The sequence below is a fragment of the Notolepis coatsorum genome (genome assembly GCF_963971535.1).
Source record: "Notolepis coatsorum genome assembly, chromosome: 6".
NCBI classification, from domain to species: domain Eukaryota; kingdom Metazoa; phylum Chordata; class Actinopteri; order Aulopiformes; family Paralepididae; genus Notolepis; species Notolepis coatsorum.
The window spans coordinates 134,446,308-134,473,028 of NC_140170.1; the positions used below are offsets into that span (position 1 = coordinate 134,446,308).

The window sequence follows — 26,721 nt, forward strand, 5'->3', positions numbered from 1 at the left end:
GTCATTTGCATAAATTAGGAAGAGTAGCGGTCCTAGTATGCTTCCTTGTGGAACACCACAGCTCACTGTGAGGGGGGGGGGGATAGAGTACCGTTTACCTCTACCATCTGTTCTCTCCCCTCCAGGTAGGATTGCATCCAGCTCACTGATAAGCTATCAAAACCAATTGCTTTTAGCTTGTCCATCAGAATGGAGTGATTGACAGTGTCGAAGGCCTTTTGTAGGTCCAGCATGACCATGCCGCAGTATTTGCCCGCGTCCACCTCTTGTTTGATGTGGTCGTTCAAATAGAGGAGGCATGTGTCAGTGGAGTGGGACGTTCTGAAGCCAGATTGGAATTCGTAGATTCGATTTTTTTCCGCCAGGTACTTTTCGACCTGTTCGTAGACTATTTTCTTCATGACTTTCGAGATGGAGGTAAGAATAGAAACAGGGCGGTAGTTGCCTGGGTCTAATTTGCTGCCCTTTTTGTGCAGAGGGGTCACTCTCGCAATTTTGAAGTCCTTGGGGACGTGTCCCTGTTTTATAGAGAGGTTTATTATGTGTGTGATGACTGGGGTGATGGCGGCTGCTGCGTCTCTGAGGAATTTGGAGGGGATGTTGTCATGGCCAGTGGCCTTGTTAGGTTGGAGGGCGCTACATTTTTTGAGTACCTCATCGGTTGTTACCATTTCAAGTTTGAAGTCATCTTTGTGGACCCCTAGGTTTTTGTAGTATGCTACTATGTGTTCTACCCCATAATGCCCTGAGTGGGAGGGTAGTTTGTTTACCAGTGTTGTGGCTATGTTTGTGAAGAAGATGTTTAAGTAATTGGCTACATCCAGCTTGTCTGTGATGAGCGTGTTGTCCGTCTTTATGTTTATGTTTGAGAATCTGGTTTTAAGTTTTTTACTGCAGCCTAGTTGATTATTGAGTAATTTCCAAAGTTCGCAGGGTTTGTTTTTGTTTTCCTCAGTTTTGTCGTTGATGAAATTTTTTTTTGCGGTTCTGATCATGGTGTTTACGTCATTTCTTAGTCTGTTTCCTTGAATTTTTAGTTCAACCACGTGGGCTTGGAGTTCACTGTTTGAGCTTTTGGAAAGCTTTGTCTGACTTTTATGAAGTTCAGAGCATTTTTTGTCTCTGGTTTTCATAGCGGCCAGTATTTCAGTGTGCATCCATGGCTCAGCGCGATTTTTAACCCTGGTGGTTCTTATGGGTGCCATGTTGTTGAGTATTGCTGTGAATTTGGTTTTGAATCCAAGCCATGTTTCTTCAACCTGTGTACCACTGAGTTCATCTGACCAGTCCAAGCTCCCCAGTTCTAGGTTAAAGGCCTCTCTAGAGTAAGTTTTGAGGTCTCTAGATGTGACTGTTTTGTGACAGCCGGCCTTCTGTTTTAGCTTTTTGCGGGTACAGAAAATCATATAATGATCACTTAACCCGCATGCTATTACCCCTTTATTGGAGATCATGGACTTGTCAGAGGTCAAAATGAGGTCAATGGTGGTTTGTGTCGAATCACATACCCTTGTGGGTTGGGTGATTAGCTGGCTGAAACCGTGCAGATCAGAAAATCTACTGAAGGCCTTGAAGACGGGTGCTGCTTTACGCAGCATATCCGTGTTCCAGTCCCCAATAAGAATTTTTTCTACCCCCTCCACCCCAGCTAAACACCCATCAAGTGTGTCATAAAAGCCACTCTGTTCTGGCGGTCTATAGATTGTGCCTACTAGTACTGGTTTCACCTGGTCTAATAAGATTTCAATCCAAACAGGATGTTTCCCTACTGTACCCAACGTCTGATTAAGCCCACAGTGCCCCAACCGTAATCTACAGATTATAACAGAGTCTCTTCTAGCCCCCCCAAAAGGGGCCCCCATCCTCCTGACAGAGGGCTGGATAGAATAAAAGTGCCTCCCCTTGGCACATCTCCTAGTACCCCAGTCTTCTGGACCTTCATTTGCACTCCACCGACCGTCTCCCAGGCATACCATGTGGTCTTCAGTTTTTTTTCCTCATCTGGTATGTGGTCCACAATACTGTTCCGGAACAGTTTTGCATCTCTGCACTCCTCGCAAGTGTTCAGCATACATTGTGGCTCATCAGCGCTGCAAAACACGGAACTGACAAATTCTGTCGAACTCTTAAACACTTTGCGAGGAACATGGCGCCGCACACATTCCAGGAGAAGGGTAGTGTTTTCATGGTACCTACACAGACACACATTCCTTGGCGTTTCTGAACAGAGACAGACATGAGGTGGCCGGAGTTCAGCAAACTTGGATTTGCCAATGACAATGTCAGGATTGTCCTCCTTAAAACAGCGGTAAGCCTCCATAAGGGACATGGACATGTGGCGTTTTTGAACCCTCTTCTTGACTCCTCCCTCTCTTATGGTCACTGCATCCTTCATTCCGGGGGCCTGCCTTGAAATGTCGTCCCTGGAATAATACTCATTTACTTTCTGTTTGGTTTCATTTGGGGTTTCTGTGTTTTTTGGGGTGGGTTTCTTGTCACGATACTCGGCAAAACAATAACAAATACACATGTTACATGTAGGCTGAGCAGACGCGAGGGGGAGATGGCAGACAGCAGCCGATTAGCAGTAGGCTAACGTGGACACTGCTCTGCCTAGACCAACAATGTGTGAAAAAGTTGTGTCTGGAAATATGTTGGATTTTAATCAAACAAGGAGTCATAATTGGACTTAACAACACACATTCGCAATGTAACATCCGTCACTCGCAATGTAACATACATAACGGTAACATCCATAACACTTGTAAAGAATACAAAAAATAAGACCAGAATGACTAATTGTTGCTAATATGTCATCTTTATAAAAGTTAGCTTTGCTTAGGAAGTTTGGTTGACATTGCATTCCAGATGCATGTTTTATGACAACTTTTCCTGGAAAACGTTATGGATGTTACATTCGCTGTCCCATAAAGGGGCATTATAACAGCATGCTTCACCTGCCAATGGAAAGACACAAAGTACATAATTGATTCACATATTGATACAACAGCCCTTCATTTACATTTACATTTACATTTAGTCATTTAGCTGACGCTTTTATCCAAAGCGACTTACAAGTTCTGTACGACAAGACAGCAAGAAGGGTACAACTCTATCAGCTGAGTAACAATGTTCATCAAAGTGTTGCGTGTTACAGTGTAGGTTAGTTTATTAGGACAAGTGCATGACAGTAAGGTTAGTCAGGGTTAGATATTTCTTTTATTTATTTTTTTATTAATCATTTCAGATAATGGTTGAAGAAGTGAGTCTTTAGTCGACGGCGAAAGATTGGACGGGATTCGGCTGTCCTAACTGGGATGGGTAGTTCATTCCACCATTGTGGGGCAAGGACTGAGAATAGGCGGCTCCTCTTTGATGACCCTCCGGGAGCTTGGATAGGAGTAGGTCTGAGGCGGCCAGAAGATGCAGAGCGTAGGGGTCTTGAGGGTGTGTAGTTAGAGACCATTGACCGGAGGTAGGCGGGAGCGGTTCCCTCTGCCGCACGGTATGCTAGGTCGAGGGCCTTGAAGCGGATACGTGCAGCAATGGGGAGCCAGTGTAGGTCCCTAAGAAGTGGGGTGACATGGGCCGACTTCGGTAGGTTTGAGATCAGGTGGGCCGCTGCGTTTTGAATGAGTTGAAGAGGCTTGGTGGCAGTGGCCGGGAGGCCAGCTAGCAGTGCGTTGCAGTAGTCGAGGCGGGATATGACTGTTGATTGGACGAGGAGTTGGGTGGCTTCTTTTGTCAGGAAGGGGCGTATCCTTCTGACGTTGCTCAGGAGGAATCTGCAGGTTCTGGTTGTCGCTGCGATGTGAGCAGAGAAGTTCAACTGGTCGTCGAGGACAACACCAAGGTTCTTGGCGGTCGGGGACGCGGTCACAGCTGCATTCTTGACTGTGATGGAGAGGTCGGTCAGGGGGGAGGATTTGGCCGGCAGGTGGAGCAATTCTGTTTTGCTTAGGTTCAGTTTGAGGTGGTTGGTCGTCATCCAGGCGGAGATGTCGGACAGACAGGCCGAGATCCGCTCAGAGACGTGGATATCTGAGGGAGGGAAGGAGAGGAAGAGTTGAGTATCATCGGCATAACAATGATATGAGAAGCCATGAGACGTGATAATGTTACCCAGTGATTTAGTGTAGAGGGAGAAGAGAAGGGGTCCTAGGACCGAGCCCTGGGGGACACCCGTCCGGAGGGGGCGGGTGGCCGACAGAGTCCCTCTCCATGACACTTGGTAGGAGCGGTCGTTGAGGTATGATGTCAGCCATGTCAGCGCAGATCCAGCCACTCCCATTCCTGCGAGGGCCGCAAGGAGGATCTGATGGTTGACTGTGTCGAAGGCTGCAGATAGATCTAGGAGAATCAGGACAGAGGAGAGGCCTTTCGCTTTTGCTAAGTGAAGTGCCTCTGTGACCGCAATGAGGGCCGTTTCTGTGGAGTGGCCAGTCCGGAAGCCAGACTGATTGGGGTCTAGGAGGTCATTCTGTAAGAGATAAGCAGTAAGTTGGTTGGATACAGCACGTTCAAGTGTTTTAGAAAGAAAGGAGAGAAGAGAGACAGGACGATAGTTGGCTATGACGGTGGGGTTCAGGGTTGGTTTTTTTATGAGGGGCGTGACTCTGGCTTGTTTTAGGGAGGTGGGGACCACCCCCGAGTTGAGTGAGGAGTTGATGGTTGCAGTTAGGAATGGGAGGATGTCCGGTGCTATGGTCTGGAGGAGTGGGGAGGGTAGCTGGTCCAGCTGGCATGTAGTCGGACGGTTCGACGTTACCAGTGTCAGGGTCTCGGCTTCTGTAATGGGGGAGAAAGATGACAGAGTGAAGGATGAGGTTCTCGATTCAGCGTTTGGAATGGGTGGGGGTTGGGAGAAGGCGCTGCGGATGTTCTCCACTTTTTCCTCAAAGAAGATCGCAAAGTCTTCGGCAGAAAAAGATGAGGGAGGAGGGGGTGGGGGGGGGAGTGAGGAGGGAGGACATGGTAGCATGCAGTTTGCGTAGATTCTTGGCAGAGGCCTCGATCCTATGGTGAAAGAAAGAAGCTTTGGCATTAGTAATGGTTTTGGAGAATGTTAACAAGAGGTTGTGATATGTGTCGATGTCAGCAGTGAGGCGTGACCAAAGGTGAGGTTAGAAAAATATCAGTTGATTTTCTTTGCCATTCTGGCCATTCAGAAAATCATACAATTAGGTTAATGGATTTTTTTTTTTACATCATTGTGTCTCCTCCTGTAGTGTGAAAAAACATGCATTCTCATAAATATTACGATCAAATCTATTTTGTACTTCAAAATATAGACCTTGATGATACATTTGAAATTGGTTTGGTTATGATCATGTTATTTAAATTTTTTCATGGTGAGGTTTACATTTGCATGGAATTGCCCTTATGTCATGCTTAGGTTGGGATTCCTCATGGAATCCATTATCATCTTTTTAAGATAAGATATTCCTTTATTGATCCCCTTGGGGAAATTCACTTCTACATGCTTCTCTGTCTAAATCTTCTTGCCTTTTTATTTTCATTTGTCTTCACGTCACTTCACCTTTACCTTATGTGTATTACCATGTTTTTATTATCTTCTGTGAAGCACTTTGCAAACTTTATTATTATTATTATTCTTTTAGACAAGTTCTCTGAAACCTATACCCATTTCTGGTGGTTTCAGGAAGGGGAACAGGGGATCTTAACAGGGAATACAAGGTCATCTGTGCATAATAGATGCCACATGCAATGCATCATCTGAAAGCTGTGACCCTAGAGATTAATTTGAGATGCAGGTTAGCACTGTGTGTCAAATTATTTTCTGATCATAAATATGTAAAAAACAAACAAGAAAAAAACGTTGTAATGGACTGCATTTATATAGTGTTTTTATCCAAAGTGCTTTACAGCTTATGCTTCACATTCACCCATTCACTCACATATTCACACACAGATGGCGGAGGCGACCTGCTCATTGGGAGCAGTTAGGGGTTAAGTGTCTTGCTCAAGGTCACTTCGACATGCTGCTGGGAGGAGCCGGAATAGAACCGGGAACCTTCTGATTACCAGACGACTGCTCTACCTCCTGAGCCACTGTCACCCCATTGTGTTTTGATTTGTGCTTATTTGAGTTTTGAAAGTTTAGAGTGTATAAGGACTTGGGACATAATTAAAGAAAACAATCCCAATCTCAGTTGTGTGTAGCTGCAACAAGTGTTGACTTGATACCATAGTTACACCATGACCACATAAAGACCCCAATACCTTAAAAACACTTAGGATGTTTATACTGTCATTTGGTATCAAATGTTTTGTCATCTGGCGATTTCGGCAAGAACTGTTTTTTGTTTTTATTTTCTCTGTGATTGGTTGACAAGCACTTTTTTTTAAGGGCTAACATGACACACATGGTTGGTCTCTATGTGTTCCCCAAGGTCTCTAGTTTCATATACCACTATCTTTGCAATGGTCTTTCAATTACCACAGCCTCTGAAAGATAGCAACATCAACCCAGTCTCAGAGGTTATTATTATTATTATGTTTTGAGGACCTCCTAGGTATCTGGAAGGAGAACTAGATACAGGCCTACTGCAGCGGTGCAGCCTGTGCCCAAGGTAGGCTCCATACCTCGCAATCTGAGCCCTGGATGGGAGAACAATGGGTCGTAAAGGTCATTGGGGTCTCTGGGGTGTTATTGTGCTAAAACACATCTGCAGAAAGCATTAATCTGGTCTCACTCCCCAGGTTCACATGTAGTTCAACACACGCACGCAAACACTCACACAGTCTTAACAAAGGAAACACTGTCTCAGGAAGGAAGCGAGGGGCCAAGCTGTCGAACACCTGACATAGATACACACATCGCCTTGTAGAGGATTTCTCTCCCTCACGTTTAGAAACAAGCAGGGGCAATAATAACAAATACACATATTGCCACTCTGAAACCCAGAGTACACATTCTCTTTCGCTCTGCCTTGCTGTTGTATACTCTGACTCTGTGGGTCTTGGATAGCTACAGTAGGAGCTCAACAATACACACAACGTGCAGTTATAAGAATACAGTTTGTGAACTATTGAGTTAGGCAAAAAGCCACTATCTCTTAGGCTAGGGCAGACATTTTTCAGGTTCAAACGAGGCTGGGCTCAAACCTTCCAGCCCCAAAACGAGCTCTGCCCTACATCCCAGAATTCCCACGTTTTTGATTGACAGCAGTTGTAGATGATAATACCAGTGGTAGTAATACCCTCTCCTTGGTAACCAAGTAAGGTTTCATGGATAATCCAATGTAGTTACCCCACCCCACCCACCTCCAATGTACAGTTCCCCTCCCGACCCCACCTACCCCCTCCACCCCACCTACCCAACCTCCTCCAATGTACAGTTTCTTCGTCAAATGTATATACTCTTTTTTAGACTCTTTTTGTATCACAAACAGTACTGTATTTGTAAATCTAGTATGTCATAAATGTATAGATGTAGCAGTACTGTATCTGTATGTCATGTATGTCATATGTTATGATGAATTGAAAATGGGGGACCCTGATGTAAACAAGACGAAAGTCTTTCTCTGGTCTGCATCCCCTTAACAATTGTGTGTATTGAGCTGTACTGTATTGTACCCATTCTGCAATCTGTTAATACAATTTTCAATCAATCAATCAATCAGTCCCCGTGCAAAAAAATCCCACCCCATTCACAACTTCATCACCTCAGGCTAAAAGGCCTTTAAGGCTTGCAGGGTAAACCCTGTGAATACAGGAAGACAAGTCCAAGAACTCATAAGTGGAAACAAGAGTCACAGTTAAAGAATTACCAAATGTTCTTTATTCAACTCTTGGTAGGGAACTCTATACAGAAGGTAGAATCCTGTTATTTTGACAAGAAAGTCGACACCCGTTTGTTTCTTTTAAGGATAGTTTAAACGACAGGAGACACAATGTGTTCACTGCAGCAGATTGTACTGTAGTATACTTTTGTTTTTGTGCTCGTTCATTGGTATGCAAGACAATTTCAAAAACAAAGTTGTAATACTTTCAAAAGAGGGTAACTTTTTAGGTCTGACTTTTCTGTAACAAAGTTCATTCATAATCACTGGTACCTTTTTCAAGTAGGCAACAGTGCTAATAGTTTCAGTTACAGTGGGGTCACTGTATCCATTTAAAATGGGGGGGGGGGGGGGCTTGGGGTACATACTAGCACGGCCATAAACAAAATAATACAGCACCAAACCATCTGAGTTTAGTAACATTTAACTGGGACAATACATCATAATTGAATGATCAGGTGTATTTAAAAAGGGATGTCAGATATAGAGTAGATTAATAAGCATTTACAGAGTAAAAGTAGACTAAGGAAGGACAACTTTCTGATTTTAGTTTGCATCAGGTCAGCAATTTGTGCCAAACCAAAGACACCTAAAGACCAATCACTGGTCTTTGTACTGTACAGGTAGTTCTCTAAGATAATCTGTTTGGCAACCTATTCCGTTTCAGTTGGCAGGTGGTGACATCACAACAACCACCTATTATTGTGCTACAAAACAATTTAGTTTTGCAGATGCATAGACTAGAATTAAAAAGTGAGACAATCATTTGCATGTCTGCCATGTAGGAAGTGCACCATTTCATTACTTGTAATACTTTGTTAATAGACCCAGACATGAGGATTACCCATTTCATTCATAGCAAATCACATTGGTCCCCCTACTAAGAGCTTTATGTTGATGTTGGACTCCTAGGAGGAGTTCAGGTTGGGTCAGGCTGAATTTCTCATTTACTAGATGTCTTGCACGGAATGCTTGTGTAGTTCTCCTTCTTCCAGCAAGGCTGCCTGAAACATAGCAACCATCGTTTTGTACATGGCAATGGGAGAGATAATGGTTTTCTGTGTTGATATACAGTATGATAAATATATCAACAAAAACATACTCATGGATCTTGTAAACAAGTCACAGTAGAACAGTAATATTGTGCTTTTCCAGCATTTTACCTACTCTACCACAGCACAGAAATTAGGCATCTTCTTTTAATAGTAGTCACCAATGGTTACAGGCAGCCATACTGGCTACCATACAGAACAACACAAACATTCTGTGCAAGGCCTCTATTGTTTGGGTGAGGTTAAAAATACAGTTTGTTGGGCTTGAGTCAGTACCTCTCAGGCTTTGGACAGACTTTTTTCAGGTTCAGGTGAAAAACAAAAACAATCCAGAATACCAGAATTCCCACATTTGATTGACAGCTGTTGTAGATTATATACCAGTGGTACTGTAGTAATACAACAAATAACTGTCATCAGTGACCTTTCTGCATATTTAGGAAATGGCTCCTCCACTCTGGAACTTAAACAGATAGGGAAACTCCATACCGTGGTCAATTCAAAACCATGGTAGTGTGTCGTAGCAGTTTGCTTTGACGCCTTCAGTTGTTGGATACTTATGGACAGTCATGACGATCAGGGGATAAAGGACCATTACAGTAATGACGTTGCTGTGCTACCGTGAAAATCAACTTGACTTGAGTTGTGTGAATGTGATCACGCATTAAGAGGAATATATTTTGGAAGTATTAAACATCAAACACAAACAGTAGCCCTAAGTTGTGATAAAGCAGTCGCTGGGTTCATGCCATTGGAAGAAAGGAGGGAAGCTCGAGTGAATGGTGAATCATTTGCGTGAGTTTGGCTTGTCAGTTTGTGTAACCTAGCAGTGAGGGGAAAGAAAACAATCTCAAATGAAAGAAAATACATATAATACTTCAATGATACACCATTTTTTAAAGTAAATCTAAGTAAACATTTAAGTAAAATCAGGCAATGAAACATACACAAGACCCTGTGATCAGGTACAGTATATCTTTCACAGTATTAGAACCCCTCCCCCCAAAAAAATAAAACTCCCACGGTTTTAGACCCATCAGGCGAACAACAAGAGAAAACAATAACAACATGGTACTGAGGTTAGGAAGTTGTAACAATCTATAAATATGTCCGCTGAGAGGTTAGACGTGAGGCTGAGGTCGTATCGATGCGTTATGGAATAGGGTGGAGCTCCAGTGCTGTTGGGTTAAGTTTCGCTGTGATCAAGGCATCTAAGCAATTTTAAGCGCTTTTCTTTTTTACACAGTCACAGAGAGCTGTGGCCAACTGATCCATAGCAATGCAATCAACGTGAGATTCTTCTTTCCGGGTGGTATTGGGAGCTGTCCCTAAAGCCCTTAAGCTTTTTTGATTGGCTGGGTGGTTCAGGGAGGGTAACAGGCTTGTGTGGGTGCGCAGGCATAGTGGCTTGTTCCGGTAGTTTATCCCTGTGCTGCTGATAGGCTATTTGAAGTGTGTACACATGCCACGGTACAGGAGAGTCCTACTTTATAAAGATACCAGCATCTCTCTGTTCTTAACAGCCTCCTGTGGTCACCTCTTTATACCATCAGTTTATAGAGGCCGATCTGATAATATTAGCCCTGGCAGCCAGGTTTGAGAATGGGGGGTTTGACAATTGTATAAAAACTCCCACCTCAGTGGATGGAGACTACAAAAAGATTCTTTATAAAAATAGCAACGCTGATCATCCATTGACAAAATAGAAGGGGAGAAACACAAGTGTCTGGGCTATGGTCTCAGGTGTTTCCGTGTTTAAAAAGGTATTCACCTGGAATACCTTGCTTTTCAGAGAAACCTCGGATCAGTTTTAGACCAGAACGTAACAGACTTTATAAAAAGTGTGTAATAGTCCTGTCCTCACGGTTAAAATCCTGGTACATAATTACATCCATTCGACATTTTAACAGTCTGCAGCTGATGATTCTTAGCACCCACCAAGATATGCATGGAAACTGCATAATATAAAGTATAGTAGGGATGTCTTTTCAAACTTTTGCCAGATTCCCAAATCAACCTCCTGGCATCTTTGCTGATCAGAGTGGAGAAGAGGGGTTCAAGCACATTGGCAGCTGAATGGCGCATCATATTGCTTATGCCTTTGATCTACACAAAGAATGAAGATGTCAGTGTGGATTTGTATATGTAGACCAAGCCACACTTTGAGTACAAGATATATTGGAGCTCCGGGTCTCATTTCAGTCTCCTTGCATATTCTCCTCCATGGTGTCTTTCCCAATCTCTGATGCTGGGACATAGACAACAAACAGGTTCCATCTGTCTGCTCTGTCCAGGCTCAGTACATGTCCTTGTAGATCTCTTGCAGCAGGGGGTGTAGCGAGGTCTCCGACTCTGTCTTCTTGATCTTCTGGACCAGCATGGCATTCTCCGTGACCAGCTGCCTCAGGTCAGCCATCTTCTGCAACAGCTTGGGAAAGAGGTACATGGAGTCAGTGTGGTTGGCCTGCAGGTGCAGGTCCAGAGCCTGGAGGATGCCGTCCTGGATCTCCTCCACCTGCTTGATGTTCATCAACCCCGGACGGTCTGAAGGACAGGGGGGGATAGAGGGGAAGGAGGAGAGAGATGGAGAGTTAGCATCAGCCTGATCTTTCCTCGACTAGTACTACTGGGTACCACTGGACATTTCAAACTTGTTACCTTTCAGCAAGTGGTGCCGTTGCCATTGAGAATGATGCTAATGATGTTAACAAGGACTAGTTCACACCAAAGGTTTCTCGGAAATGGTCCAAATCAAGTTACTTTTTCTGCAGCTTTTAATTGGGTCAGTTTCGTTTTCAATTGCCAACAGTCAACCAATGACAATGGCAGTTCAACCGATGGCAAAGTTCAGAAAGTGTCTGCAAGTTCACTTTGACTTGCAGACACTTTACTAAATTTAGGTTGTAAAATTCACTGTCAGTGATTGATTATGCATGCAGCTTGGTGCATGTTGAGTATGATGATATTTTTGGAAACCGTAAAGGCAAAAAGTGATGATTTTAATGTAAATTATTGTTCCTATCAGCTTCATGATCAAATGCATGAAGATGTTGACTATTTCCCTGCATTCTCATTTCAAACCAACCACTTCAGGAGTCACTTGGAAAGTGGACTGAGACCACCTTGTACAGGCAGACCAGGGTATGCTTGGTACAGAGACAACCTTGATTCACCTCCCCAAACAAACCGAACCAAGGGGGCAAACACTTCAGGGTACGATTCAACCACACTAAACAAGGCAGGTGTGAAATGAATGAATGAATGACCTTTATTTATATAGCACCCTTCACAGCACGAATGCACAGGGTGCTTTACACTACAGGTTAATATAAAAACACAATAAAAACAAAATCAGAAATAAATGACAATAGACAAACAGCAGTTAAAAACAGTGAAACCAGATAGAAAAAGTAGAATAAAAGAATTTGGATAAAATCACGAGTCACTAAATTAAAACAACACTATAGAACAGTGAGGACAAGAAAAAGGCGCCTATGTGTGATCAAAAGCCTGCCTGAACAAATGTGTTTTTAGTTGTTTTTTTAAAAGAGTTCTCAGAGGGGGCAGTTCGCAGGTCCAGGGGGAGAGCGTTCCAGAGCCTTGGTGCTGTCACCTCGAAGGCTCGATCACCCCTTGTTTTTAGCCTGGTCCTGGGGATCACTAGGAGGTGCTGATCGGCAGATCTGAGTGAGCGGGTGTTGGTGTAGGGATGGATGAAAGCGACCTAAGCAAGGCAGAAGCATTCTTTCTTCATGTGCACATGATAAAATTGTATTGAAATATCGGGTAGGCAAATACAGTACAGTATGTTCTATAGTTCAGGACTAGTATATGCCTTTAACAATCAATATCTGGGGAAAAAAGTACTGCTTTTACTATTATGCAATTAAAAGCTGCAGCAAAAGTAACTTGATTTGGACCATTTCCGAGAAAATTGAGGTGTGAAAGAGTCCTTGTTAACATCATTGCAACTAAGTATTCTACTATACCTATACTAATGGGCTGGCATAGTAGATTGTAAAAAATCAAGATGTTAGTTTGGCTCGTAGCTCCTTTCCTACCTCCACAGAGGATGATAGCGGCCACAAAGAGGGCCAGGTCGCTGTCGTCCAGCTCCAGAGCGTTGAACTTGACGGCAAACTCAAATTTGGGCTCCATGATCTCGCTGAAGGGCCTGCGCAGGCTGCGGAGAAACTCCCGGGTTACGAATCCCCGCCCGTTGGCCACCAGCAGCCCGTCTTTGTTCATCAACGACGGCAACATGGCGAAGATGGCCTCGTGTACGCCGTACTTCAGCAGGGTCACCTGGTGGTCCAGAAGAGAACACAGTTTACTACATTTAATTAGGCGGTTTTCCGTTAAAGAGGAATACTATCAGGTCTTGCGCTCACGCGATAAGATCTCTGTGGTCACATTTGTCAAAGTCAAAGTCAGCTTTATTGTCACTTCTTGTAATGTGCAAGACATACAGAGAAATTAAATTGCATTTCCCCCTTCCCACGGTGTATATAAAAAAGATCAAATATAAACAAAGTAACATATAGGACACTATAAACATAAAGTAACATATGGGACACGATGTACACACAACATACAGGACTATATAAACAGTAGCTAAAAAAGAAATTTGGGCTAGAGACCAAGGTTTCTTTTGGCTCAGATACCAATTTGGTAACTTAAATTCCTGATAACTGATACATCTGGCAATGATTTTATTTTAAGAAAATATGAAATAGACATTTTATTGTAAATATCCCTCATTTTATAATTTGGAAAATATGGGTAAAGGTATGGGTATTTTGACAAATTTGACACATCTACATGCTGCATTGTCCTCAAACTAATCTATTCATGGAGCAGAACCAGGTGGTCCATCTAGATTTCATAAACATCTAGATTAGCATTTCAGCTCTCAGGTTTCTAGTATACTAATCTATCCCAGGCCACAGACATTTTCTGATGTTCTACACCTTGGATTACAGGCTATAACCGACACTTTCCAGAGTCAGCATGATGCATCTTTTTATGAATTAGTTAGTTTGACCTGAAAAAAGTAATTTTCCATAAATGTTGATATTTTCCAAACCTATAGGAATCCTGCATATAAACATTGTAGTGCATTTTAATTCTGAATTTGCATGGCATTCCCATATATCCACAGCATTCCAGTCTTCATTCATTGCTGCTGATCAGCTATATACTGTATATACGCCGCCATCTTCTCAACTGCTCCTCAACCTTCGTCTCAGAGACAAACTGTTCACCTGGTCATTGAGGAAGAGGTCGACGAAGCCCGGGATGCTCTTGGCGAACTCTGTGAGCTCCCGCACCGTCTCCACCGTGGTGCACTGGCAGCGGTAGAAGACGTGCACGCCAATCTCCTTGTTGGGCGGCGCGCCGTTGATCAGCTGGTTCCACACCAGGCCGTTCTCCGCCTGCCACAGCGTATCCATGTCATGGATCACAAAGGGCTAGGGAGTTGATAGATGGACACTTCATTAATCATCCCTAAGGTTATTACACAGCAGCTAGTACACATGACAAGCCATACAAAGGTACAGCATGACTATAAAGAAGAAGAACAGTCAATCGACCAAACCAACCAATCGAATGATCAATTCACCAATCAAACGAATGATCTGATAAATGAGTCAAAATACAAAGAAAGAGAGATAGGAAGAAGGAGTCAGTTAATGAGAGGGGGGTGTAGAGGCAGACTGGAAGGTGTAGAGCAAAATCCAAAAATAAAGAATGAATATACTGTACAATGAGTGACTATAGAGACAGAGGATACCAGTTATATATATATATACATCTGAACCCTGTCCTCCCAGTCAGACAGAAACACAGGCCAGACACCGTTGACAAATCATTCACTAGTTCCGGCTATGAGGATGGGTGACACTGACATTTGGCAAAGTGCTCTCTTCTCTGCCTCAGACACAACACGGATAAAAGCCTCAGGGTTTTATAATACAGCTCCATGCAGCTGTATGTGTTGTTGACAGGGAACGGCGGTGGCATTTCGGGCCTCGCTGTGCCTCACAGGCATCCTGATATTATGTGGGGAATGACATGTGCAAGAATGTACAAAGCAAAAGTCACATAGCATTATAGAGTTCAAGGACCATCTCATTTTCATCTCAAGTGCACTATGCTGTACTATTTGTACAAGACTAAGTATTACATTGAAATGTACAGGGATTTAGAGTCAGGTCCATAAATATTTTGACATCAACACAATCTTTTATCATTTTGGCTCTGTACACCACCACATTGGAAATTAAACAATCAAGATGTGCTTTACGTGCAGTCTTTCAGCTTTAGGCCATGTCCTCACGTACATGGATCTTTTGCCAAACGGATATTCTCAGGCTCTGTTTAAAATAAAATCCCCGTCCACACCACAGTTTAAAAAAAAATCCCCATCCAGACACAAACACATAAACGCATATGAATTGCTCCAACAAGCATGCAGGCCAGCCAGCAGGTGGCGATAAGCAATATCCCTAATACCATGGTGGTACGAGCGGTCAGGACGACAGAGAAATGATTGGTTCACCCAGCCCACTTCACCACTCCTAGCATTTCCATTGGCTATATTGACATGTACAGTAGATAATAAATAGATAGATATAGCGGTGGATTAGATGCAGTCCAGAGGAAACAACCAATCTAGATATGTCACGATTTAATGCTTTACTTCTGCGCACTGGGCGACGGAGAGATACAATGTCAATGTATTCAACGGATTCTGAAACTAAATATGGCGAGTCCTTATCACAAACTATATATATACTAATTACAACAAGACATTCATTAATTGCATTGTACTGTTCACGTGCCGTCGCATATATAAGTAAGGATAGTTTGAATGACATTTCAGCACCAGGCGCTGTCCATCTTATTGCCTCTGTGCGCTTCAAGGCTACGGGCGCCTATTGTATTGCCATGGATGGAACAACAGTCTGAGCATGCGTAGTGAGCTGTGGCGTCATCGTTTATCTAGACTATGCGTTTACAGTGGCTGCACGGATCCACTGAACGGATATTTTGGAAAATCTTCACTTTAAAATGCGTTTAAGAAAGTCTCCGTTTATGTCTCTGAAAACACCCTTTACGTGTGGATGAGAGGCCCAATCGTGGAATAAAATGTGCGTTTGGCAAAAGATCCATATACGTGAGGACATGGCCTAAATTTGAGGGTGTTTACATCCGAATTAGGTGAACGGTGTAGGAATTACAACAATTTCTATATGTGCCTCCCCCTTTTTAATGGTCCACCAGTAATTAGACAATTGGATGATCAGCTGTTCCATGGCCAGGTGTGTGTTATTCCCTCATCATTTAATTTAATCCAGAGTTAATTTCAAGTGTGGTATTTGAATTTGGAATCTGTTGCTGCCAACTCTCAATATGAGGTCCAAAGAGCTGTCACTAGTGAAGCAAGCCATTATTAGGCTGAAAAAACTAAACAAACCCACTAGAGATTTGATTTGGCCAAAAACAGGTGTGGCTGTTACGTTCCAGCATGTGGCTGTTGTAGGTTGTTTGTACTTTTGTGTCTCCCCCCTTCTCTCTCTCTCTCTCTCTCTCTCTCTCCTCTCTCTCTCTCCTCTCTCTCTCTCCTCTCTCTCTCTCCTCTCTCTCTCTCTCTCACTCTCACTCTCACTCTCACTCTCACTCTCTCACTCACTCCACCTGCTACTCTGATCCAGGTTCCTGTCATTCATCAGGACACTAATTGGAAACCAGCCAGTCATCCCAGCCATCACTCAAATCATCAGTTGACTAATCAGAAGCCCTCTTCCCGTTTTAAAAACCATGTGGCACTTCCTGTTTCTGCCCTTGCCCTTCCTTTTGTCTATGTTGCTGTTGGCTAAGGCCATGTCCACACAAATCCAGATCTTTTACAAAACGCACATTTTCTTCCACGTTTGGGCCTTTCATCCACACGTAAACAGTGTTTTCAGAAACATAAACGGAGATTTTCGAAGACGCATTTTAAAGTGAAGATTTTCCAAAATATCGGTTCAGTGGATCCGTGTAGCCACTGTAAACGCATAGTCTAGAATAGATAAACGATGATGTCACAGCTCACTACGCATGCTCAGACTGTTGTTGTTCTATGGCAATAGGCGCCTGTAGCCTTGAAGCGCATGAAGGTAATACCAATGGACAGCGCCTGGTGCTGAAATGGCAGACAAGTATACAGTTTCTTTCCCCTCGAATGTATATATTTCTTTTATTGATCTCTGCCTCTTATATCTACTCCAGTGCCCCGACAGATTCGGCCATCAGACGTTGCTTGCGTGTAATGGAGATGTATCTGTTATTTAGTTAGGCCTATTGGACATTTTCGTTGACATAAGTAGACTTTTCGTTTTTGTTTATTTATTAAGTTAATATAAACCGTGTTTCGAAAGTTTTTGAGGTTAAATACACGCTTTTGATTTATTTAAGTGGCAAGTGACGTTTTATTCGTTGTCGCTTATTTCTTGCCGGAGAGATAATGCAATGTTGAGATCACAATATCCCGATTCAGAAACAAAATAAGGCGAGCCCTTATCATTAACTGTTCCAAAGATATTTAATGTTTTGCTAAACATGTCTAGTGTTGCGCCCGGCTTCAGTTAAAAGCCAAATTGCATTCTAAATTTAGTTAATAGACGCCAGACAGAAGAGCGTCTGCACCTGATGCGCTCTGATTTCTAAACAACACCAGAGCGCATCAGGTGCAGACGCTCTTCTGTCTGGTGTCTATTAACACAATTTAGAATTTGCTATTTGGTCTAAAGCAGGGGACATTGTATGTGACTTAGGCCATGTCCACACGAATCCAGATATTTAGCAAAACGCACATTTTCTTCCACGTTTGGGCCTTTCTTTTTTTTTTATTATCTTTTTCCTCAGATTTTTCTCCCATCCCAATGTTAGTCGTATGCCAATTCCCAATCCCCTTCCTGGTCGCTGCGCACTTACCCCCCACAGTCAGATCATCTGGGAGAGTGGAGGCTATCACGTGCTTCCTCCGACACACGTCCAGCCAATCAACCGCTTCTTTTCACCTGGCAGCGCGGATCCTCCCTGAGAGGGCGTAGCGTGTGGAAGGATCACACTATCCCACTCAGGTCCTATCCGCGCTTAGCAGGCGCCCCGACCGAACTGTAGGAGTCGCTGTTTACAACGACCCGGACCCACCCTGCCAGCTTCTCCCACCCTCTAATACAGCCAATTGTATTAGTGTGAGCGGCCAGCCAAGCTGGTGACAACCAGCCTGTTCGAATCCAGCTCACAGCTCCGGGGTTGGTGACGAATGCAATCTCCGCTACGCCACCTAACCGTCCCCACGTTTGGGCCTTTCATCCACATGTAAACGGTGTTTTCAGAAACGTAAACGGAGATTTTCGAAAACGCATTTTAAAGTGAAGATTTTCCAAAATATCGGTTCAGTGGATCCGTGTAGCCACTGTAAACGCATAGTCTAGAATAGATAAACGATGACTGGACATTTTCGTTGACATACGTAGATTTTTCGTTTTTGTTTATTTATTAAGTTAACCCTTTAATTGCCAAGGACGACTTTAGACGTCATTGCTCGCCATGCTTAATCTGCCAATGATGTCGTACAGCGTCTTTGAGATCAATATTTCAAAAATCTGTCATGGCAATCATATTTCACCCACGGAGACTTGAGACTTGCTGTTGATCTCCTCTCAACTCTCCAACGGTTCAAGACCGCCATCTGGTGGCCGATAGGCGAATCGCCAAAACCGGAAGTGAGCGGCCGGAAGTGGTGCTCATAGCGATCCGTTGCCAATAACTCGATAAACAACATGATTTGGACGTATATAGTATTATACAACCTGGAACTGGACCAACTAGATCGACATCCCATAATAGCGAACTTTCTGCTCCACGCTGATCGCCCAACGCTACGAGGAAGCTGTGGTGAGTTTCAGCGTGTTTGATTATTATTATACATACACACTGCTCCGATCAACATATCACCCATACTATATAAATGATTTAACGTCGGCCACGGACTTATAAACCCCCCCCTCCGGTCACCAGCAGATGATGAGGCATGACATGTAGGACCTTGTACAATTGAAATTCTTAATCTGACGTCAATTGGTATCAAACTACATTTGATATCTAATATATGTATTTAGGGCTATAACTCACGTTCTGCAGAATGCTGCAGAAAACGATAACATATTTATACTTTAGACCGTATTTTAGTATGAATATGTGAATGAAAAAGTAGAACGTTGCTATATCCTAAACGATAGATACTTGACGTTGAATGGGCCATAGTAATGTCAATTTAGCAATACAATTAAAAAAGTTATAGCCCTGCAAAGAAGGGGAACATCTCCATAGACAAATAGAGCTGGCAGAGGATGGTATAAGGATGGATATAAGCGTGGCAGAGAAAGGGTTAATATAAACCGTGTTTCAAACGTTTTTTAGGTTGTTAAATACATGCTTTTGATTTCTTAAAGTGATGTTTTTTTCGTTGTCTGCTTATTTCTCACCGGAGAGATACAATGTCAATGTTGAGATCACAATATGCCGATTCCGAAACAAAATGAGGCGAGTCCTTATCACAAACTGTTCCAAAGATATTAAATATTTTGCTAAACATATCTAGTGTTGCGCCCAGCTTCAGTTAAAAGCCAAATTGCATTCTAAATTTAGTTAATAGACGCCAGACAGAAGAGGTCTGCACGCACCTGATGCGCTCTGATGTTGCGGATAGTTGAGGATGTTGGCATCACGCATGAGTGGTCCCAGGATGACCTAACATTATTAGTTGAATAGTTACTGTGCCGGAATTACAGGAATCATTTGAATATGTGAGTTACGTGAATATAGCTTGCCCGTGGACATTCATACGCATTAACAGCTCCGTCTTTTAATACACACTTATATCATACAGTAATGTTAAATAAGATATTGAAAGATAAAGGATGAAGTTACAAATGAAAAGGGTCAAAAGCACTTATACTCTTTGACAATTCTACAGCGCACAATTGCAGTGTTACTGTTCACATGTGTGGTGCTGTCACAGTCATATAAAAGGATACAGTTTGAATTACCTATAGAGAAACACATCGTTATCGGTGTGGTATTTGAGATATTGCTTATCGCCACATACTGGCCCGGCAGCCTGAATACTTTCGACAACAAATGTTTATTTCCACGTCTCTGATTGGCCCGCGCGTTTCTGGTCATGTGACATGTGCGCCAATCGTGGGACCGCAAGTTTCTACACTGGTTAAGCTTAGGCGCTCTTTCGAAGTTGGTTAAGGTTAGAGTTTGTCTTAGAGCATGGCGATAGAATGCCTGCCCTTCTTTCGACAGTTAAGCTTAGCTATATAAAAAAGCAGCCATTTGCCATAAGCTTAGGCACTCTTTCGAAGTTGGTTAAGGTTAGAGTTTGTCTTAGAGCATGGCGATAGAACGGCAGGTAGTTTGCAGGCTGTTAGACCCGTAAATAGTTGCAGAACTTGCTGTCCCATGATTGGCGCACATGTCACATGACCTGGCCAATCAGAGCGCAAAACGCGGCCCGGCATGCTTGTTGGAGAAATGTATATGCGTTTGTGTTTGCGTCTGGATGGAGTTTTTTTTCTTTTTTTTTTAAACACTGCCGTGTGGACGAGGATATTTTTTTAAACTGAGCCTGAAAATATCCGTTTTGCAAAAGATCCAGATACGTGTGGACATGGCCTTAGTTAGCCAACTCTGAAGTGTGTGTGTGTGTGTGTTGGGAATTGGAGCAGGTAAGGGGCCCAACATATTTGGTGCCACATGTAGTGGTATTATTGTCTAGACACACTAGGTAAGGAGTGATGCCACTCATTGTATGTTTTTGGACATATGTTTGGTTAGGTAGTGTAGGCAGTGAGTATTTATTTGACTTTTGTGTTTGTGTATAGGTAGACAAGATATTCCTTATTAGTTGTGTTTTGTTTTACTGAGTTTATTCCTTGGCATCATTCAAGCTCCCCCCCCATGGTTGTCGGTCTCAACTCCACCATAGTCATTGTCTAGTCTGTTTTTGCTTGTATATATAAAAGGCACAATATATATTATTTTCTTTCACCTAAACGTGTGGGCATTGCTTTATTTTTCCTTTGGTTAATTTATCACAACAGAATCATCCTATGTTATTCACACCTTCCCCTTGACATACTGGGGTTGTAACAGTGGCCAAATCAACTGTTTGGTACATTCTTAAAAAGAAAGAATGCACTGGTGAGTTCACAACACCAAAATACCCAAAATACCAGGGAAAACAGTTGGCCAGATCAAGAACACTCCAGGAGGTAGGCGTATCTGTGTCAAAGTCAACGATCAAGAGAAGACTTTGTCAGAGTGAATACGAGGGTTCACCACAAGACGTAAACCATCGATAAGCCTCATAAACGGAAAGATTAGAGTTTGCCAAAAAAACATCTAAAAAAGTTTTGGAACATCTTATGGACGTTAATAAATTAGATAGTTGTCAGACCACTTCAAACCATAGCTTCAAATACATCAAATCCTTCACTATGATTGTCATCATCACTGCCCCAACATTCTGGCTCAGAGTCCTTTTCATTTATATGATCTGGATCATCCTCAACAAGTTCCAATGCTTGTTGAACATTATACCTCTGTCTTTTTGCCATTTTATTATAAAACCAGGGACAATCACTTCTCTCTATCCTCCATTACGTGTCATAAATGTTATCATGAATTGAAAATGGGGGACCCTGATCTAAACAAGACGAAAGTCTTTCTCTGGTCTCCATCCCCTTAACAATTGTGTGTATTGAGCCGTACTGTATTGTACAAATTCTGCAATCTGTTAATACAATTTTCAATCAATGTCTGATGGCCCAATCTGCGGAGCACACTGGAATATTGAGAAACTATAGGAATTTTCCATTGGTTCTCCCAGCCCACGTGACTATTTGTAGCCTTTCCATTGGCTATAATGACAGACATAGATCTAATGATATATAGAGGATTACATGCAGATGCATTCTAAGAGAAAACAACAAATCTATATATATTGTAAAATTCTATGCCTTACTTCCGCACACTGCCAACTCTGGGAAATTAACATTTACAAATTTGACGGCGGCAATTTAGAGTCTTTATCACAAACGGTTCCAAAGATATTTAATGTTTTGCAAAACATGTCTAGTGTCGCACGGGCGTGGCACTCAGCTTTAGAGGGTTAAAGCACATCTTCATTGTTTCATTTCAAGTCCATTGTGGTGGTGTACAGAGCCAAAATAAAAGAAAGTGTCGAAATATTACAGTTAAAATCACATGGCAAATTACCAACTGTTCCCTGGCAAAGACAGATTCCCCTGCTGATAGCGGTGCTCCTGTACAGAATACAGTACACATCCCAATAATTTTGCCACAAATTGATCAGATCCTTGTTTTGTTGCAGATCGCAAAGTATATTGACATCCGTCCAGTTAATTCATTTAGCTTTTTACGTAGTCATAGTGATCTCAGTATTATACATTCTTCTAAAATACAATTTGACATATTAGCACTCAAATATTACATTTATTAAAGAAGTAATTTATGCATCATCAGCATTATTAGGTGACTAATCTAATGTTTGAACAAATTCATAATCATGCTGCCGACTTGTTTCAACTCCCCTTTGCGCATGCAGGGATACCCTAAAGCAAGAGCCTTCCATGAGAGGGCGTTCAGTATGAAATATGGTTAAATACCGTCAAAACTAATTGGGCTTGCTTAGGTACCGGGGCGGAGCTGGTCTTGCCGGTGAGGATGCTACGGGCCTTCTTCTTGGTCATGTTGAGGTTTTTCAGGTAGGCGTTATTGACCCGCTTGGCCAGGCCCTTGAGGTCGGTGCCATTGGGGTTGGTCAGTGGGCCCGTCTCCCCTGCCAGCAGCCCCGCCACCAGCTTCCTCTTCTCTGCCTCAGGCATTCGCCCGTAACGGATGGCTGGGGAAAAGGTGAGATGAGAGCCGACTAAAGTTTTTACTTTTTTAAGGTATTTACTGATCACATCTCACAGTATAACTTAGGGTGAATGGGCTTCAGCCACCAGAGCCCCTATACACTGTAGAATGAGTGACCGATCCAAAATGAGTATTACCATTGAATCATATCACCTCTTAAAAAAAATATATCCGTATATGTGTGGACAGGGCCATTAGTAATTATGTCAGCGCTTTCCATAAGCTCTGGTTTCACCTGTCCACACAAATACTGTATTTTTATAAACGCAAGTTTCTGATAATCTTCACCCTGCCAGGGGTCTGTTTTCAGACACCTAAAACGCAGTTTCCTCTGTGGATGAAAGGCCAAACCGCATAGATACAAGCTACAGTTTCAAAATACCTGTGTACGTGCCATGGACAAGGCCTAAGTGTGTGTGTCTCACCGTCGTGCGACATGCCCAGCAGCAGGCACTTCTGGAAGCGACAGTACTGACACTTGTTCCTGCTCTTCTTCTGGATCTTACAGCTGCGCTCACAGCGCTCATATTCCAGCTTCATACGGATGGTCCTCCGAAAGAAACCCTGCGACACAGAGACACATGCTGCTAGTGATACCATCACCCCCACCGCCCTCTTAGTAGCCTGGCACATCGAGACACATGGAGAGCTAAGCAAGCTAGCGCTCCATTGGGTCTGAATGTGGCACACCGAAAAGTAAACAAATAGCTTCCTGGCAAAACTTTATAAAGTCAAATTTGATTTAAGAAGAAGTCTTTATTTGTCATGCAGATTGAAAGATATCACTGGTTTGCATATGGTTATAACAACATGTAGGCAAAGTAAATATCTACATTAGTTTAACAGGCCCTGGATGTGTGTGTGTGTGTGTTAAACTGTAAACTGTAGAGACAGACATTTTCTCTTGTAAGCAGGGCCGGTGCAGCAGGTGGCTAGAGGGAGAGATATGAGCCAAGGTCAGAGAGCCAGGAGGGCAGTAGTAGCTGGGGGGGGGGGGGGGGGGCGTCAACATTTAGTAAGAGAGCAGCGTTGCTAGGGGCCGTTGCTAGGACATAGACTTTATAGCTGCGAGTTCTTCCGGTTTGAGGCAGACGAGGTTTTGACAGCGAGACAGCAGAGAGCCTGGAGGGGGGGGGGGGAGACCACGAGGACAGAGATAGCTTAGGCTAACAGAAAAGGCTTCGGCTAACAGACAGGCGACAGAAAGACCACGAGGACAGAGATAGAATCTATTAACCTCTTAACAGGTTCAGCGCCAGAGGTCGCTGTGGGCGTATGGTCGTGTGTGCCAGCGCTTTGTTCAATGGGGATACATGCCGGTGTTTGCAGTACTAAAACTATATTAAATATTATAGCTATGGATCTAATAATATAGTCGATTGTCATTGAGTTTCTTCCGGTCAAGATGCAAAAAACAGATAATTTCTTCATCCATACATTTCCGTTTTATACCGTGGTGAATATGAGTATAGTTTTAGAGTAATTCTGTGTAATCCCAGGAAACGCCGCCAAACAGCGTTTTACTGCATTTCACTATAAATCGTGTCATTCCTTGCCTGGATCAATAATCAATCTGAAATCAACGCTAGATGATCGGTATTATGTTTCATCATGGATGCATGAAAGGGGGGGGGGGGAGCCGCCCCTCCGTGCTTTGATCGCAACTAACGGAACACGCCACACACCACAGACACACGCTGCGATCGCAGGGAAGGAATTATCGGATCAACGCAAGATTGATAACATATAGCCCTTACCTTGTCTATGATGTACTGCAAAAAGAATATTGCCATTATCTGATCGCGATTCCAAGTACTGATCACGATCGTGTTTCCAATGTAATCCAGCATTGAACATGAACGGGGGGGGGGTGACCCTCGTCGATGCATCCGTTATAACCGCCTGCCCGAGTAGTTAGACCCCACCCGCACGCCGCAGACACCAAGCCACATAGTTTCAAATGGAGTGCAATAGCGGCCGCAAGGCGTTAGGCGGCGGTATTGGACGTTTGCCATTCCCAATGATAACATCAGGCTGGATGGATGAATTATGAAGGGAAATATTGAATAAAAGAAATAACGATGACAACACGATTTTCTCGGGTTTGGCGCCCAACGTTCGGCGAGTTAACCCGACTTATGTCGGGTCTGGCATCCAATGTGTTAAGCCCGGAGCCTATTTTCTGAAAATCCGCCTAAAATACATGGAATATTGCTCCACTTCTACAAGGTCCATTTGCATATTCTTGGTATCTAGGGACATCTATGGACCTCAGTGAATGTATTCCCAGTGTCAGAAATATTGTGTCTATTACTAGGCTTGCTTAAATTGTGATGAAACAAAGGAGAATATAAATTATGATTTTTCTTTGCATCTTTGACAGTGAATAACACCATGCTAATAATGACCAGACATGAAGAACTGCCACTGATCTCGTTCAGTACCTTCTTGAGATCATGTGTACAAAAAATCTAAGGAAATTAATAATAATAAAGGGAAGATGATTAAACAGAAGGTTCTGTAGATAGAGTACTGAATTCTCCCATCCGGACCAATGCAATTTGAAATATTATTATAGAATATAGAATATCAGGCTTATAAATTACCTTATTATAGCCAATTCGCACATTTATATATATACCTATATTATCTTTCAAATGGCCGAGTTCAATTTGGATTTAGTATCACCAGGTGTGCATAAGAACAGATAATGAAATCTACTGTACTTTTTTATTTTGATCAGGGTGCAATAGTTTTGAAACTAATTTCAAATCTAATTGTTGCTGGCGGCCGGGTAGCGCAGCGGACTAAGCATCTGCCTACCACCGCAGAGACAGTGGGATCGAATCCAGCTGCCGCGGTACCTCCGGCTTGGTCGGTCGTCCATACTGACACAATTGGCAGTGTCAGCGGGTGGGAAGCCGGTGCGGTGGGTCCTGGTCGTTGTAAACAGTGACTCCTACAGGTCGGTCGGGGCGCCTGCTCAGCGAGGAAGGGATCTGGGTGAGGTAGTGTGATCCTCCCACGCGTTACACTCAACCAATGAGAGTCGTCGCTGTCAGGTGAAAAGAAGCGACTGGCTGACTCTGCATGTATCGGAGGAGACATGTGATAGTCTTCAACCCTCCCTAGACCGGCAAGTGGGGGGCAAATGCACGCAACGACCAGGAAGGGAGGGAAGGGAATTGGCATAACGACAAAAAGATTGGGATGGGAGAAAAATACAGACGTCACGTGACGAGGTGAAGAAGATGGCCGCTTGAGAGAGAGCTGCTCGCAGTGGCATCTATATTTATATCCGAAAATAGTATGCGGAGTCGGCAAGCAGACATAACAAAGTCGTCATAGAGGGGCGATCATTTTGAGAGTTTGAAAATGGTGTGCAAACAGAAAAATCCACCGCCTCTAAAGACCTGCTCCCATCTACATTAGCCTGTTCAATTGGCAACATTATAGTGTCAGATCATGCAAGGGTGACCCTTGAGCTGCTCCCCATTGACCGTGCAAAGAGGTCCTCTAGATGGAGATTTAACTCGTCTCTACTGCAGGATATCGACTTTAAAGCCATGCTGAAAAATCAGATTGATATGTATATAGAGACCAATGTTCCTTCCGCGCCATCCGCGGGGGTTGCTTGGGAAGCCCTGAAGGCTTTTGTGAGGGGTCACGTAATTCAATATGCATCATATAAGAAAAAGCAGAACGCCAAAAAAATGGGTGATTTCGAAAAAAGGTTGCTGGTAGCGGAGGGACAGCTGAAACAAAAAATATCACCAAATAGGCTTGTAACTCAATTAAAGTATGAGTATAATTGTATTCTTTTGCAGAAGGTTGAGTTTGGATACTTTAGGGCCAGG

General features: G+C 43.2%; 1 protein-coding gene across 1 annotated transcript in view; it reads right to left on the reverse strand.

The window, feature by feature from the left end:
* Nucleotides 1–7,826: 7,826 nt before the first annotated feature.
* The window catches only part of LOC311230439 (peroxisome proliferator-activated receptor delta-like), a 159,084-nt gene continuing 140,189 nt past the window's right edge, over nucleotides 7,827–26,721 (reverse strand). The window contains exons 4-8 of the mRNA XM_084316710.1: nucleotides 23,290–23,428; nucleotides 22,612–22,847; nucleotides 14,122–14,328; nucleotides 12,919–13,162; nucleotides 7,827–11,401 (exon numbers count right to left, since the gene is read on the reverse strand). Coding sequence (XP_084172836.1) covers nucleotides 11,154–11,401; nucleotides 12,919–13,162; nucleotides 14,122–14,328; nucleotides 22,612–22,847; nucleotides 23,290–23,428 — 1,074 coding nt within the window. The 3' untranslated portion in view covers nucleotides 7,827–11,153. The remainder of the gene's footprint in view (nucleotides 11,402–12,918; nucleotides 13,163–14,121; nucleotides 14,329–22,611; nucleotides 22,848–23,289; nucleotides 23,429–26,721) is intronic.